The following is a 17,164-nucleotide window of genomic DNA, read 5'->3' as shown; positions in this document are numbered from 1 at the left end:
TAAGGGGATCTGGGTTTTTGGAGAGGGGGACATAGGTTGATGGGTTTTTTTTTTGTTTTTTTGTTTTTTTTTTTTAAATATTTAATTAATTTTTTAATAAAAATGGGTCCTGTTTCTGGCCATGTCAGCATTTAACAGAAAAATTGACAGATGTCTAATATTGGCACAAATTCATAAGATGAGGTATGACATTATCAATTTTAAAAGATGAGGTATGAAAGTGTTGTGACATCAATAGTTAAGGTCGTTTTTTGTACTTTACCCTAAATTCTATAATAACTTAATATACTATATTTGTACATGGGACATTACTCAAACAACAACAAAATTCAGAAAATTACTGAAATGCCCAAGCATCATAATCCATAATCTTTTCAATATATTAACTTCAAGTTTCATACATCTGAGCAGCTTAAAAAACTAGCCGTTGGAATTTGGAACCCAAAAAATGGCTACCCAATAATAATTAATAGCTTAATTAGCTAGATTTCCTAAATTAACAATCAAACATCATTAATTTTTTCTTTTAAACTAGCATTATACAAGAGGCTAATATCATAAATACCCCTGCCATTCTGTCACATTTCATTTTAATTGAAGCCCCCGCCACCGTCTTTTCCGACTTCTCCGCCTTGTACGGGTACGTGCACGCATCGTAACCTGCCAACCAATTTGCCCCTCAATTTTCTTTTTCTTACAAAAACACCCACAATATTTGCATAATTAAAAAAATTAAAAATTATTGGGGATAAAATTAAATGAAAAGCTTACTGGGATCGGTGGTGGTGACGACTCCGGTGTGCTTGAAGTCACAGTTGGAATCCTGCGGACCATTCGCCTGGTAATATGCGTTCATGATGTAAGCAGCGTGTGACTTCACCGTATTGGGCTGAAAACAGGGCCCACCTTCCTGTATGGGCTTGCAATCCACTCCACTGCTGCACACGAAATCTATGTTCTTTTGCAGCGCCGCATCCGAAGCGTCCGATCTCGGCACGCACCACGTCTTCCCCGCCGACGGCGACGGTGCTTGTGCTCCACCGGACGCGGGCCCCTCCGCCACTCCAGACTTTGGTCCGGCGGCCACCCCCGAGTTGGGACCAGCCGCCACGCTCGACTTGGGAGCCGCTGCCTAAATAACATAATTAATTTAACACAGTTATTATACGAAAACGACAACGACAGGCGGGCTTCTGTCGTAGGAGTTGTCGGAGCTCAGAAGCATAAACGCGGGAAATGGGCTGTGAGCTCGGACACGTGTCAAAACAACAAATAGCACATGAAGGAAGAGACAACTCTAGATTATTTACCCCCCAAAGTCACTGAAATTACGAAGTTACCCGTTGGTTGCGCAAAATGCCCACATCGTAAACCGGGTTGAAGTCGGGTTTGAACAACCCGTAATTCTGCTCCGACTTCGACGGCTTCAGATTCTCGTTGAACAACGCGAAGACGTAGGTCTCGAACGTCCGGTTCGGCATCAGCGGCGTGCCTTTGTCTGAGCTCACGTGCTTGATGAGGTTTCCGTTATACGATGCCGCATTGTCGACGGTCGCATCAGACTGGGTCGGGTCACCTACGGAGGGCCAACCCGTTTCGGCCACCACGATGTCCACGTCCTCGTAACCGACCTTCTTCATCGCCGTATAAACCGCGTCTATCTGGGCGTCGAACATGTTCGTGTAGTTCATCCCCGTGGCGTTGTCGAAAACGCCGCCGTTTGGCTTGAACAGCGCGTAGTTTAGAGTCTCGGGAACGGATCCGAAAAACGGGTACGGGTTGATTAGAAACGGGGACTTGGTCTGGCGATGGAAATCGAGCATCGGAGCGAAAACCACTCGGTCGTAACCCGTTCGGAATCGGCCTTCACTCGGTGGACCCGTGTTGGGGGCGAGAATTCCCAGAGAGTTAGGTGTCCCCACCTGAATGGAGGAGATGTTCGCGAGCTCGAGCGCCGAGTGAAGTGACTTCATAGCCGGCAGTAGGTGCGCGATGAGGTCCTTGTCCGACGTGGCGAGGATTTCGTTGCCCACGGCTATTCGGTTGATGGTCGTGCGCGGGTGGAACGGCAGGATGTTGTCGGCCACCCATGACTGCGCCGCGGAGAGCTTGGCAAGGGCGGGAACGTCGCCGTTTCCAACAGTGACGGTTACAGCGATGTTGGTGCCGGCGAAGACGCGGAGGATGTCGGGGTTGGCGTCGAAGATCTTGACGCGGTCGATGGTGGTCTTGGTCTTGAGAAACGTGGCGACTTTGGAGGGCGGCGGGAGGTTGTCCGCTATGGTGCCGTAGTTGACGCCGATGGAGTAAGCGGTGGTGAGGAGGATGACATGACAGGCGGAGAAGAGGAGGAGGTGGAGGAGGGAGAGCTTGAGTGGTGGCTCCATGTCTGAAAGGAAATGGAGATTTCTCAGCTAGCAGCAGACGTTTGTGGAAACTTGAAAGTTTATGACTAGATGAATGGGGAGGGTGTGGAGCCTGATGAAGGGGACGTTACGTGTTTGTCGAGTTTGCCGTCTTTGACGTGTTTGTTTTGTTCGGAACACGTTTGTTTTCATACAAGTAGTGAAAAGTTAGTATTTTTGAAGTTATTAATTTTTTAAATTTTATATTTCACTATTTTTATAGTGTCACGTAATATATAATTATTTATTTTAATCATATTAAAAAATTTCTTGAATGGACGTTTTGTGTACATTTTTGGTTTATTGGTAAAAAAGGAAACCGGATCCCCTCGAGCCTTCTAAGTAAAACATCCCAATTGTTGAAATTCAATTCAACAACTGTAAATAAAATATCCTTCTAAAAATTATAATAATGATTTGTTCAGAAGGTTCACCCTCCTAAGCTCAGATCCAGTACCGTAAAAAAGGGGGAGTTGATGAGTGGAGACCGGAGAGACGTGGCGTGGTGGGTTAATTGCTTCTGGTGTATTGGGTTATTTTGGCATTTTAGCAGTTAATATATATTAATTCTCAGTGACAGTGATAGTGCGACAGTGCCAAGTGAACTGTGTTACGGTAAGTTCCGTCTGTTTTCCACTTGGAGTTCACAAAAATTCTACTGCATTCTGACGTATCACACGAACGAAAATCATAATAGACAATTAAAAACGCAAATAGAAGTTAAATGATAAAGGATTTTAGTATGTAACGTTAGAAATTTTGTATATCATTTTAGCCTAAAAAAGATAATATTATGTTAAAATCTTAACAAAATAGGCCGAAACGATCATAATTGATTAATTAATTTATTAAGATTTGATTTCTCATCATTTTGGTTGATTCGTTGATGTCTTAAGGTAGAAAAAAAAACATCAATGGTTAAATATTTCTAAATAAATAACGTGTTGTAGTTTTTGCGTCTTTTGAAAATAGATCTATGTAATCGCACATGCTTATTACACTAAACAATGACTAAAATATTATTTTGTATATGCTCTTATCGGTAGCCTGCACATGACAGATAAGTGCTTAATTTCACATGGACATTACAAATTTTTATCAATTTAAAAGTACATCTTAGGAATTTGTCATTGAGTTACTATAAATGAGTTAAAATAGGCTTCATGTTACATAAAACTGCACAAGCATATTGCTAAGAAAAATCCACCATCATTGCACAAGAAGGTAGCTTTCATCTCATTATTTATTACAAATTTTTAACATACCATTAGGCCATCTCCAACCGAGGGTTGGTCAGAGGGCTCATTTTAGCCCTCTGGCCCTCCAAGATATTAATATTTTAATGAATAGTACAAGGGCATATTTGCCTCTGTCTCCAACCGAGCGCCAAAGGGTCCTAGGGTTCGTTTAGCCCTGTCACAAAAAACCGTCTCCAACCGAGCGCCAAAGGGTCATAAGGCCAAACATAATTTATTATTTAAATTTAAAAACTACAACAACTTAAATTCAAATCCAACAACAATTAAATTTAAAAACTACAATGGTAACTGGCCCAAAAAACCAAAAAAATTAGAACTTAAATTTAATGAATGGTTTAGGTATTTATAGGGAAAAAAAAATTAGAATTTTTAAGAATTAAAAGAAAAATTGGCCCAAAAAAAAAATTGAATACAACGGCTAGTCAAAAATTTTTTAAGCAATCCTGTCGAAATTTTTTTAAGCAATCATGTCGGTTATAATCGACAAGATTGCTTTATTTTCTGGCCAACCTCAGGCTAGCTGGCTGGTTGCATGCAACTAGCCCTCCAGCCCTTTGGCCTTTTCAAATTTCGTTGGGCCCTTCAGATTCCACGAGCCCTTTGACCTAACCCTCGGTTCGAGACGATTTTCGGGTTATTTTCGACCCTCTGACCCTCTGGACTATTCGGTTGGAGATGGCCTTACCCTTACTAAATTTTGAAGGTGGTATACAATCCCAATATTTTATTTCCCCACTTACATATAACCTCACCCACAATAAAAAGTTAAAAAAAAAATTGAAATGTTATTTTCCCACATGTTATTATTTCTAAAATAAACTATTAACTATTATACATACATACATATATATATCTAATTTCTTTTTAATTGTTCATAATAATAAATAACCTCCACTCACCGCCAAAGCCTCCCTTCACGATTTTTTTTCCCTGTTTAGAATTCCAAAAATTCGATCACTTCCAACCAATTGCACCTCTCGTTCCCTCTCTCCAAACCCTCAACACAAGCCCTTTCCCTTGCCCTTCCAAATCCTACAACCAAGGCTCATACTGCATTCCGAAAACTTTGTCCTCATGCCCCATTTCCAAATTTGCTACAACCCAAGCGCACGCCTCCAAGGCCAATTCCTTCTTTTGGTCTCCCATTTGATTTTTCAATTTTTTTAAATATCTATTATACACAATTCGACATGGAACGCATATGATAGAGAAGATGCTCCAACATTAGGAAACTTTGTCATGATTAGAAGGTGATGGTGGTGAAGCATGAGTAGGCATAGAAGGAGGACGTGAAGAAGAGGAATTCATGATAGTTAAACAAAGTATTTGAGCTTTCACATAAACTTTCACATGCAGCTGTAGTTCTTTATTCTTCTCAATAAGAAGGTATTTATAGAAACGAGATATAAACGAACTCAAAAACAGGAAATACATAATTGAACAAGCAAACTTATTTTTGACAATAAACCTAGATATTATTTCTCCTAAAGTTAATTAGGAAATAAGACACGATCTCAAGTACTTTCTTTTTTTCTCATTCTCCAAATCTACAAGAGAAAGAGAGGTGGCAAAGAACTGAAGAGCTTTGTTAGCCATAGTTATTTAATAAGAAGAATAAATACAGTGCTTTAATTCCATTCGGAGGGAGGTTAACTTCTATTTTCCTTAGGCAACAAGTTCGACTGCTATCTGCCGTCTAGAGAAAAATCAAAGGAAAAATTCTTTGCCGCTCCTGTCTTTGGCTTTGGGGTCAACAGCAATCTTCTTGAAAATTATTTTTCATTTCATCTCTCTCACTTTCCGTTTACTTTATTTGAAGTTGAATTGTCACCGTGAGCGTTGTAGTCACCGTGATAGTCGTTATCTTTTGACCCACACACATAGTTAACACAAGGTTTTGGATCTAATTATCACCTTCGATATAAGATTGAAGTGGAAGTCATGAAAGATGTCGAATTGCATTGCGATTGAGTTTAGTAAGTACGACACTTTGGGTTTAGCCAGTGCAGTGATATGACATGCAGATGTCCGAATGATGCGGAGTGACAACATGATTTTATCCTTTTATTTTGTTTGTTTAATAATTTCCAGGAATTGTCCTGGATTTTGGTTCGATTTCTCTATGCAGGAGAGTTTACTAGTTTGATTTCTCTCTTTAGGAGAGTGCATGATTTTAATTTTCGTTTTGGTGTGTTGCCTCTTTTGGATCTATGTGGGAAGGGTGGAGCTATTTGATTTGCTAGAACTACTTCATTTGGTGTTCTGGGATCGTGGCTTTGATTAAGTGATGTGATTGATCCATGGGCATCGTACACCCCTATCTCAATTTATGGTTTGAGGTTTTGTTCTCACATGATCTCCTATAACATGATGTTTAACAGTTTTATTGATTTGTGTAATCGTGCAGATTCCAATAAGCTCGGTCGAGTGATTGAAGTCGCCTCATTACTTTGCGATTAGTGATGCTTTATTGGCATATTTTTAGATCTAGTTTGCAAGGACCCTTTTGGGGCCAAATTCATGATATGTATTTGTAATGCCCTTTTATCAATGAATGAAATATCGTAATTTTCTTCATGAAAAAAATAAAAAATAAAAAATTCAACTACTATATTAGTTCTCATTTAGAAATTTTTTTTACAATGTGGCTGAAACACTGAGCAATATGCATCTAGAGATTTACAAGAGGAAATATAGTTTCACTGTGACTGTAAAAGGTAATAAAATATTAGGGAGTTTTAACAAAAAGCCCACGTTACTGTTTACTTTAACGAAAAATCACATTTTTACACTAAAAAGTCAATCCTGGTACTATTCACTTTACGCTTTATTTTGTCCTTATCATTAAAACTCAAAGTTTTCAAACCATTTTCATTAGTTTTCTAAAATATTAACTTCAAATTAGGAAACAGCTCACGCCAACACTCTTCCAAGTTGGTGCATTGTACTGGACTGATGTGAGAGGCAGAGATTCCAAATTGATATACAATTCAAAAAAAACAAAAAAAACAAAAAAACAAAAAAACAAACATAGAGATTCCTTGGGCAACAAGTTTCAAAACTGGCCAGGGTTTTCCTGTCTATAATGTGATATTTAGGAAACAAAAATTTAAAATAGGTAGTGATCTCTTATTTTTCTTTTTAACCATTGAATTGAATAAATTAATAAAAAAAATAGAGACAAAAATAGAATGCTTGAATCACTCGGCTTTAATAAAATAAATGTGTTGAAAAAACAAAATATTCCAAAAATAAATAAATAAAATGCTGTATGAACAATTGACAATCCAAAACTTAACAATAACCATTGGATTAGACCAACAGTTAATGTTATTCAGATTGTTGGAAAATCGTTCTTTTGTTTTTATATTTCCCCTCTTCTAAAACATAAAACTCACATATCCCTACTAAATAAACCGTCTTAACAGAAGGAAACAGATGAAACTAGACATGACTTAGATATACGTTTAGGAGACAACTGTTATATGTACTCCAAAATACGATTACACTAACATACACTCGAACACGAGCACAACAAGCTTACTGTTAGTTTTGGAGTGCCAATAGCATCTCTTCGAAACAAAAAACTACAACAAAGGAAAATATAAGACGGTTTTTGAATATCCCTGTACCCAAAAAATCCAAATGCCAAAAAACAATGTCGATGAGCTCTGCTGTCCTGCGATATGAATTCTTTCGATCCAAAAGATACCAGAAAAAGATCAAAAGGGAAGGAATACGGGGAAAGAGGATCTAATTTTGGTCAGTGTAGGTTTGTTGGCAAAAAGAGTGACCGTTTTCTGCAGTGCAACCTATGTGATACAGCAGGAGGGTTCAAAATGTTTCCGATGAGGGTGGACACTATTTTTTGGATGGAACTAATGCGAATGCAGCAGCCCATTCTTTTGAGGTAGATTCAGGGACCTTTTTGTTATCAATAAAGGGTGTCCAGGACTCTCCGGAAGAGGCTGTAAGAACCCATTCCACCTTCTCGGGCACATTGTCATAATCAAAGTTCAACGCAGAAGTTTTCGGTTTTGTGCTAGACTTCTTTTTTTGGCTTCCAGAACCCTCAACAGACTGCCAAAAATAAGGTAGCCGGAAACTGGAAATTAGGGTTAAGAAAAATAAAACGGAGAAAGGTTACCGCTTTCAGCAAAATCAATTCTGACTCACTGTTTTGTCAAGGCTAGCATTCTCTGTTTTTGCCTTTTTAGTCGTTCCCGTTTCCAGAAAGCGAAGAACTTCTATCTTTGACCGAAACCGGCGACCTGAGACTGGATCAATGTAATACTGCAACAGATGATTTAAATCTTGCTCAGACTTGATTTCTGGAAAGCAATCTCTGATATTTTTATATTTCTCTAACATTTAATTTGTCTAAAATGGAACTACCAAAGGAATAAAAGAACAACAAGCAACAACAAAGCAATGTTTTAAAAGGCGAAGGCGAAGCCAAGGTGTTTGGATAGCCTCGCCTAGGCAATAGCCCCAAGTAAACAAATATTTTATTATTATTATTATTATTATTATTTCTTCTCTAACTGACATCATAAAGTCTAAATAAACTAATAGAAACTAAGTTAGAAACAGAAAATTAGCATGAATTTCATAAAAACCCTGCCCAAAACGACGTCGTTTTGGGTTTGGGCTATTTTTTTTTTAATTCAAACGCCCAGGTCGCCTAGGTGCCCGAGGCTAACGCGCATGAAGCGATAGCCTATGCACATGAGGCGATAGCCTAGGCATTTAGGCTAGTCTATAGCCCATTCCCATTGGCTAGAGGCGTTTTCTTTACAGCCAAACCGCCTAGGCGAGTCTTAAAACTAGTTTTTTAAAACACTGCAACAAAGACAAGCATCTTATGCCATCTGCAAGTAAGTGCAAGTTCTTATGCCATTGCAAAAAAAAAAAAAAAAAAAAAATCCTAAAAGAGTTAATAAGTGGTGTAAAACTTTTTCTGTTACACTAGCGTCATATTATCTTCCTTCCTTTTACTATATATTTGTTTCTGGAAGGAACTGTAAGCCACTTCTTAGATATACAAATCTCAGAAGGGTAAAAAATGATGTGGCTTTTCTGGGTAGTGGTTACTGGATAAACTTATCAATGACTAAATGGCAACAGAACACGTTGGGTAAAAAACACTATTCGATTGATAATGTCAGCCAATTAATGACTAAGACCTGATCCTTATGATACACAAAAAAGATTCATACCAATCTATATAGAAAGAGTAATTAACTAGTAAAACAATGTATTCAATAGAATGTACGAGCCCTTCTATACAGCACTGTATCATTTTTTTTTTCATTCACTACATTACCATACAAAGCCACGGGGACTGATTGAAACAAGGCCTTGTGAACAGACTGGCAATCGCATTGTGAAAGTTGTAAATGTGCCACAAATGCTAAACACAGCTTGAACCAATAGGTCCTCGTGACTATCCAGAACGCACATTCTTGACGGTGCAAAGTGCAAACATCACATAATAACAGAGAACAAAATTTCTTTTGCAATAACCCCTAATGTCATTTATGCAACCCAGAAATCGAGTATCCAGAAAGCACATTCTTGGCAATGTAAAGTGCAAAATGTAACATAATCATACCAAACTTAGGATAATACAACCTCTGACTTTAGAGAATGACACCAATACGAAAATTTTCTTCCCTAACACCAATTAAAGATGCGAAATACACGTGTATACGCTTAAGTGCATTTGACAAACAGACATATTTTCCTCCCCAACGCCAATTAAAGAAGCAAAATACACGTGTGTACGTTGAAGCAGATTTGACAAACAGACACTTTTTAATTATAACTGTATAACATCCGGGGTAGCAAGATAGGATGAAATCAAAGCTAATTAGTTAGCTAATACAAAACTTAAATACCAACTCCTATAAAAACACAATATCTCAACCATAAATACCAAACATTTCACCCAAAACTGAAGCCCTTTTACTTATTTATTTTCTTAGGTTCAATACTCGTCAAAGGCGAATTTGAAACACAGTATTGCTAGCCCATTGTAAGGCTATCGTTTGTTCAAAAAATAAAAATAAAAACACCAAGTATTAAATTCTTGATTTTTAATGGGTTTAAACACAGAATTTAATTTCCATTCAAAATAATAAACAGAGAATCTAATCCAAAATCTTTCTCCATTTTCTTTTCACAGAGTCATCAAACCAACACATAATTAACTTAAAATATTAGAAATCAAAATTTCCAAATTTTGAGCTCATTGAATAGATAACAGACATTTTTTAAACCAAGAAACTTACCCTATCTGTACTTCCGGCTGTTGCACCAGAGCTCCGAACTTTCTCCTGCACGGACCAGCCCTGTGGCAACCAGCTCTCCATAGAATCCGTAAACGCTTTTCGCTTGACCCGCCCAGCCCCTCCCTCCGTGCTATCCGGGCCCGTCCCGGGATCCGAACGGTTCGACTGCTGAGGCGCCTTGTGGGGCTTTTTGGTTTGGTTTGGGGTTCGGCCATTGGAGGTGGTGGTGGTGGTAGCGTCAATGAAGGAGCCCGATCGGAGGAGAGGATCAGGGGGTAAATCGGAGTGTAGGGTTCCGGCGCGGTGGTCAGAAAAGTTCGGGCGTCGATCCCGGTGCAGATTTCGACCCGACGCTTCGGGGAATGACATTTGGGAGGTCTGTCTGTGTGCTGGGCTGAGAACTGAATAGAACCGGTTTCGCTGATTGTATTTGTTTCACGAGACAGGGGTATGTGATGTTGGGCTGGGCCGGGTCAAGTGTGCGTTGAGGCTTTTCGTGAAGACAGCTACCATGGAGCCGAACCATATGGGGTTGATTTGTGTTTCTAGTTCGACACCGAACTTGAGCGTAGCCTGCAACCAGTCTTCACCTGGTCTCCTGGTATGGTCGTACCAATTTTTCTGTTGCTTCAGTTTTTCATCTGTCAGAGAGAGCGGGCAACAAGATGGAATGAACATGGGGTGAAAGGGAAAGATTAACAAATAAAAAATATTTGGCCGCACGACCTATATCAAAGGCCAAAACCAATTGGTCCGTTGGATGCAGACTGAAAGATCCGAAGAAAATTCGAGTCCATAAAAATTGATCAAAAGTGGTAACGTCTAGAGTGGATATTGTCGAACGAAAAACCTACCTAAAATTTACCATAAAGCCTAAAAGAGAGTACAAAATAGTTTTGTGCGACGCCAGTCTTCGTCGCACAAAGTCAACGACATTTATATAGGATATTGCACAGTATGCTGGTAGAGATTTTGCAAAATCAACTCTTGTGACATTTATATTTACCTGTTCATATAATTTTTCTTTATTAAAGTGGTGTTTTACTAGTATTATACAGGATATTACTTCTTTTTTTGGGCGCATTTAGGGGCCAAGCCAAAAAAGGGAGAAGCAATACTATGGGCATTTGGGAAGCCTTTAAAATGCATTTTTCAAAAGCCCTTTCAGTAAGTATGTTTCTATTATAAGCACATAGCATGTCTTTTATAAAGCGCTGGAAGTGTTATTTTCGAATTTATAAGCACTTTTAACTTTTTTTTGTCAAAGATAGTTAGAAGTGTATTAGTTTAAAAGCCCTTTTTCAAACAAACTTCTTAGCTAAGACAAACCGGGCCATGAAACCAAAAGCACGTGATCAGTCGGTTAAGCTTCTATGTTGTCACATATTTCCGTTGTTCAGATTATGATCTACATATTATTATTTATCATACTGATAGTGGTATTGTCCATTATTTCTCTTCCGTGCAGTAGTGTAGTGTAAGTATGCTAAGTTTTAATTGCATTCTTTTGCAATATTCATTAGTATAAATATTTTAAATTGAAGATCGAATTAGTTCATTGTATTCATATAGGGTCAAGAAGTGTAGATGTAAAAAAATCATCAAAATCGGACTTAAAATAACCATTAAATCATGATTTTTCGTTTATAACCGTCGAAAAGGTTTATCCCGTTACTTGATCTCTGAATGTTTGTTTTATACGATTTTTGGCATATACGATCTTGACATATATACAAACAAGTTTGATGGTTGGATTGTTGAAATTAGTTTCGTAGAATGCGTATCTCATCAAAACGATAGATTCACTAACACTTAGAACTTATTTATACTTTCATTAAGTATAACATAAAGATTTGGTGGTTTCCACTAGTGTAAATATTAAATTGAAGATCGAATTAGTTCATTGCATTCATATAGGGTCAAGGAGTGTAGCTGTAAAAAAATCATCAAAATCGGAGTTAAAATAACCATTAAATCGTGCTTTTTCGTTTATAACTGTCGAAAAGGTTTGTCCCGTTACTTGATCTCTGAATGCTTTTTTTTTTTTTTTGCGATTTTTGGCGTCTGCAATTTCGACGTATATACAAATAAGTTTGATGGTTGGATCGTTGAAATTAGCTTCGTGAAATACGTATCCCATCAAAATGATAGATTCACTAACACTTCAAATTTATTTATACTTTCATTAAGTATAACAGAAAGATTTTGTGGTATCCACTAATGTAAATATTTTAAATTGAAGATTGAATTCATTCATTGTATTCATATACGGTCAAGGAGTGTAGCTACAAAAAAAATCATCAAAATCGGAGTTAAAACTATAGTTAAATCGTGATTTTTCATTTATAACCGTCAAAAAAATTTGTCCCAATATTTGATCTTTGAATGTTTATTTTTTGCGATTTTTGGCATATGCGATCTCGACGTATATACAAACAAGTTTGACAATTGAATCATTGAAATTAGCTTCGTAGAATGCGTATCCCATCAAGTTCAATTGTACATATATTTATTTTGTACGTATAACACTTAAGAAATTTAATTACTTTTTCTTGGTTTATTAATTATTGTTTAGAATTTAATTACAATATTGATTAAAATTTTGAAAAGGAGGGAAATTTGTAGGAATTCTATACATTAGAATTTGAAGGAATTTTAGAAATTATTGTGTTTTTTTCTACATATGTCATCGTGATTGATCACCAATAATCGCCATCTTGTCTCGTCAAAGTGACCCGACGCCAGAGATACCATTGGCACCCATAAGGCCACTTTCGAGTAGGTGGGTCAGCCTCCCTACATTTACGTAAATATTCGGTTCAAAATTAATTACCCTTAAAAGTTTTAAATCATGATCAATAATCTTTATATATGAAGAAGAAAAAACCAAATATTTGTAGGTAATGTCGAAAGTAGCTCTTGCTGGAAGAAACCGACATCAGATGAAAGTCAATGTCCAAAGTGACAAGTAATGGTCAAAAGACTGGAAAAAAATCTGTACCATAATAGGTTTACCAAAAGCCTCCAAAACCAGATTCGGAGTACCGCCCCTTGTTTTTTTTTAAATCGCCCATTATTAATTAATAATATCGTATATAAATGACTTGAAGACAATCACGTATGTACGTAGAACTAGGAAAAATCATCCTTCGAATCACTAATTAGGTCTTTGATTTTGTTGAAGAGAATGACAACGTCATCCATCACATCTGGACGCCAAAATTTGAACAGAGGTATAATGAACTATAACCCTAACATTTAATCATCTTTTAATCATTATTTTGATTACTTAATTTCGAGCTAGGTTTTGTTTTAACTTCGTCCATGTTGAAATCATGATGAATCGTTGCGAGCTTGCTTTCTTTGCATCTTTTCTAAATCGAAGAGATATCCAAATCTAATCTTAATATTTTTTTTGTTTGTTTTAAAATTTTATGATATATATATATATATATATATTTGTTTCCTAAAGCCTAACAATTTCTCTTTTCTACGAATATGAATTACTATTATTATTATTACGAACAATCTTAGACATTATAAATGTGCTTATCATAATTTTAAAAATAAAATTTACAAAGAGAGAAAATATAAAATGGTTGCTAAAATTTTTTAATGACAACTTTCAAATAATTTTTTGTCACTGAATAGGTTGTTCATATCTTTAACTACTCTTTCTGGATAACTATTTATTCACTAAAAGCTTATTTTATTTGAGAGAAAAACGTAGAAGAGAAAATAAGGCAACTTACATGGTTATCTGGTTGTGAGGTTTTGAAAGAAAAAAAAAAGGAAATTTTATTGTTTTTAATTTATTTTATTACCCATAACTTTTATTTTTGTTATCTTTTTAGTTTTGTTGGTGAGGCTAATTTAGCTCTTTCACCCTTTTTTTTTAATTGACAAAGAGGGTGCTAATAGGTAGTTTAGATTAATCAAAGAGTTAATAATGAGACTGGAAAAGAAAGTATAAAACGAAGGTAATTTCATTTTTCGTAAAGAAATAAGAAAAAACAATAATATTAATGGAGAATACTTTCCTAAATTTATGTTTAACTTTTAGAACAGAAACAGTTTTCTATGTTGTTTTTATTCTTTTTTTTTTTTTTTCAATATTTATATATGAATAAGTAACTGCTACATTACACACAGTGTCTGTAGCCTGGTAAGAATGAGTACCGTACACTGACATTTATTTGTGCCAACAAAGCATAATGGTCTACGTAGAAGGTACAATACTCATGAAAGCGAACCATTTTACATCACATGAATCACACCTAGCAATCTTAATTAAAATTTTAGCACTTTCTCTCACGTATAATGACAAAATTAATGTTCATAGTCATTGTAAGAGCACTTTAATGATCCTTATTGACTCTGATGTGTTTTCAATTTTTGCATAACAGTTTTAATTGACATATCACCCAACGATGCCTTTGACCTGAATACATTGCCAGCTGAATCATCCAAATCGCATGTTGAGATCGTCTATGACGACAAAAATAATCAAATACTGAACATGATGCAACCGTCCATGGTGGAAGATACACGACCAAATTGGTTGCCTTCCACGTGGGTTTACTACACAGTAACCCGCAGCAACCCAGATAGAAAGACATTTGGTCGTGTTGACAAGGTATAAAACAAGTACTAATACACTTTTATTGTATTGATCAAGCTATTTGACACATAAAAATGACTCACTCTCTAATACAAATAGAGCTTATCTATGCAACAGTAGGTCCTCCTTTATTTTAAAGTGTATTATTAAATATATATGTTTTGTGAGCACAAACAGTGACAGTTATTCATAACTCTCTAATACAAGTGAGACCCGTATACAATTGTAGACGTCTACAATAATAAAGAGAGCATGTCAATTTTATCAATTCACATAGGAAATTGTTGAATATGTGTAATTGCTTTTTCGTAAAAACTAATTTATGCCTTAACATTTTTGTGCAGTATTATATAAGCCCGGAAGAAAAAATGTATCGTTCCGAAAAGTCTGTCAAAGAATACCTTGGAATGCCGTATAATTCTAGAAAGTCTGTGAAGAGGCACGTTAAGGGCAAGAACATCGATCAGTTACAACAAAAAGGAACAATGGTACCTTTAAGTACCTTGAAATTTGTTTGTGACAAACTTATGTGCTTGCATATGATGTTCTCATAATTAAGCCCTTTAAAATTGTGGGATGGACTACCATGAGTTAGGCATCGGCAACTATGGCTATGAAGGAACAAAAAATGTAATATTTCTTTTTAATTTTCTTGAATAATAACATTTCTTTTTAATTTTCTGAATATGATTTTTTTTTTCTTTTCTTAAAAGCCTCATACCAATGTTCTTTTTTCCTTTATTTCGATAACTCAATGAAGTATTTAGAAATACATGGGAATGTTTTTCTTCGTACATTGTATACAACCTTAGAATAATACATCAACATACATAATGGTCCATACTCCATACATATTATAAACATAGCAATTGTTTTGTTTTGGTAATTATATGGAATAATTGTAAATTCAAGAAACAAATCTGATATAGAAGGATTCTTTATCCATAAATATGAAAGAAACTGAAGCAAAAAATAAATTATACGAGATTTTGCTTCTTTGCATTTATCATAATAATAAAAAAAATTAACATAACAGGATTGGTATAAAAAGATATATAAAATATTTGGTAAGAATCGAATAAAGGAAAATACAGAAAAGGAAATTTCTCAAATGTGGTATACTAGGGATTTTGCAGTTAAATGTTTACAATATTTGTGGGTTTTTTTTCTCTCTAATGGCCTTCGGTACACCTGTCTATAACAGCATCAATTTGTAATATGTAATAAAAAAAAATAGATATTTGTAATCATTTAAGCAAATTGGTTGTTGTGCGACTTGATACTACGGTTTAAAGTATGTGCAATGACCTTTGTGCTTTAAAAAGCTCAAGAGACTACATCTTAACTAACTTGTTATTCTACAAGTTACAGAGCTATTTAAAATATGTGAGTGTTGTTACTTTGAACATTATGCCTTAGAATATACATCAATGCACGTAATGGTCCATACTTTACCTCATACATTTGATAAACATAGCAATTTTTATGTTTTGGTAATTATATACACAATTGTAAATTTAAGAAACCAATCTGATATATAAGGAACATTTCTGCACGGACATAAAGATATTGAAGCAAAAAATAAAGCATAAGAGATTTTTCTTCTTTGCTTTTACCATATTTGAAATTCACTAACATAATAATAAGATTATAAAATACTATAAAACTTGATATGCTAGGAAATGAAAAATGGAAAATTCACAAAAGGAAATTGCACAAAAATGCAATACTAGGGATTTTGCAATTCTAGTCTTACCATGTTTGTGGTTTTCTTTGCATAGTTATAAAATTATGAATACAAATCTGATATAGAGGAAATTTTCTGCATAAATATGAAAGAAATTGAAGCAAAAAAACTAAAGTATATAAGATTTTGCTTATTTGCATTTACGATATTCAAAATTTTCTAAGATCAGTAGGATAAATAAAAAAAAAAAAAAAAAAAAACATGTATGTAATCTAATATGGTAGGAAATGAAAAAATCAGGAAATAAACAAAGTCAAGCTTGCAAAAATGGAATGCTGCGGATTTTGAAATTCTACCTTTACCATAGTATCAAATTTCAAACCCATCCTTTAAAGAATCCTCAACCTCATCTATATAAACACCCAAATACTCATGAGTTGCTATGTACACAAACATGTTGTTTTTACTGATAAAGTTTTGGCTTTCGTAAAGAAAGAGTATGGTGAAGGCACGAAAGGCTTCTGAAAGCCCCGATGAAGAATAAGATGATTCTACAACTGAAATGCATAACTTATTGTTCAAACTAATCATCGAATCGTTGATTTACCAGAGGTATAATTAGTAACAACCCAACCTTTGTATCTTAATTAGAACCATGTCTTGTTTGGTCATTATACACATTCACAACCTCTTTACATAAACATTTACCAAATGCTTATGGCGTTGATTTTATACTCACAACACTTTTGCAAATCTAGTTTACCTAACCTCTAAATTATTCTAACATTGTAGTCAAGAATAAAGTTTTTATTTATTTTTTTAATTTTCAATCATAATTCGGTCTGTACACAGTACACTGGTACAAAAGGGAAATTAATTTGGTGAATCTATCATCAATC

General features: G+C 35.5%; 2 protein-coding genes across 2 annotated transcripts; both read right to left on the bottom strand.

Moving 5' to 3' along the window:
• Positions 1-359: 359 nt before the first annotated feature.
• LOC103937756 (glucan endo-1,3-beta-glucosidase-like) lies at positions 360-2,413 on the bottom strand. Its single transcript, XM_009347707.3, has 3 exons — positions 1,341-2,413; positions 772-1,132; positions 360-660 (listed from the first exon to the last, which is right to left on the bottom strand). Exons 1-3 carry the CDS (start codon positions 2,385-2,387, stop codon positions 527-529), a joined length of 1,542 nt encoding a protein of 513 aa, XP_009345982.2. The 5' UTR covers positions 2,388-2,413; the 3' UTR covers positions 360-526.
• A 4,686-nt stretch (positions 2,414-7,099) lies between these two features.
• On the bottom strand, positions 7,100-10,602 carry LOC103937757 (methyl-CpG-binding domain-containing protein 5). Its single transcript, XM_048564339.1, has 3 exons — positions 9,958-10,602; positions 7,841-7,957; positions 7,100-7,744 (listed from the first exon to the last, which is right to left on the bottom strand). Exons 1-3 carry the CDS (start codon positions 10,324-10,326, stop codon positions 7,526-7,528), a joined length of 705 nt encoding a protein of 234 aa, XP_048420296.1. The 5' UTR covers positions 10,327-10,602; the 3' UTR covers positions 7,100-7,525.
• Positions 10,603-17,164: the final 6,562 nt, after the last annotated feature.

The sequence above is a fragment of a genome, unplaced genomic scaffold, assembly GCF_019419815.1.
Source record: "Pyrus x bretschneideri cultivar Hongxiangsu unplaced genomic scaffold, Pyrus_bretschneideri_v1 Contig39, whole genome shotgun sequence".
Classification (NCBI taxonomy): domain Eukaryota; kingdom Viridiplantae; phylum Streptophyta; class Magnoliopsida; order Rosales; family Rosaceae; genus Pyrus; species Pyrus x bretschneideri.
This window is presented reverse-complemented; position numbering and strand designations above follow the sequence as displayed.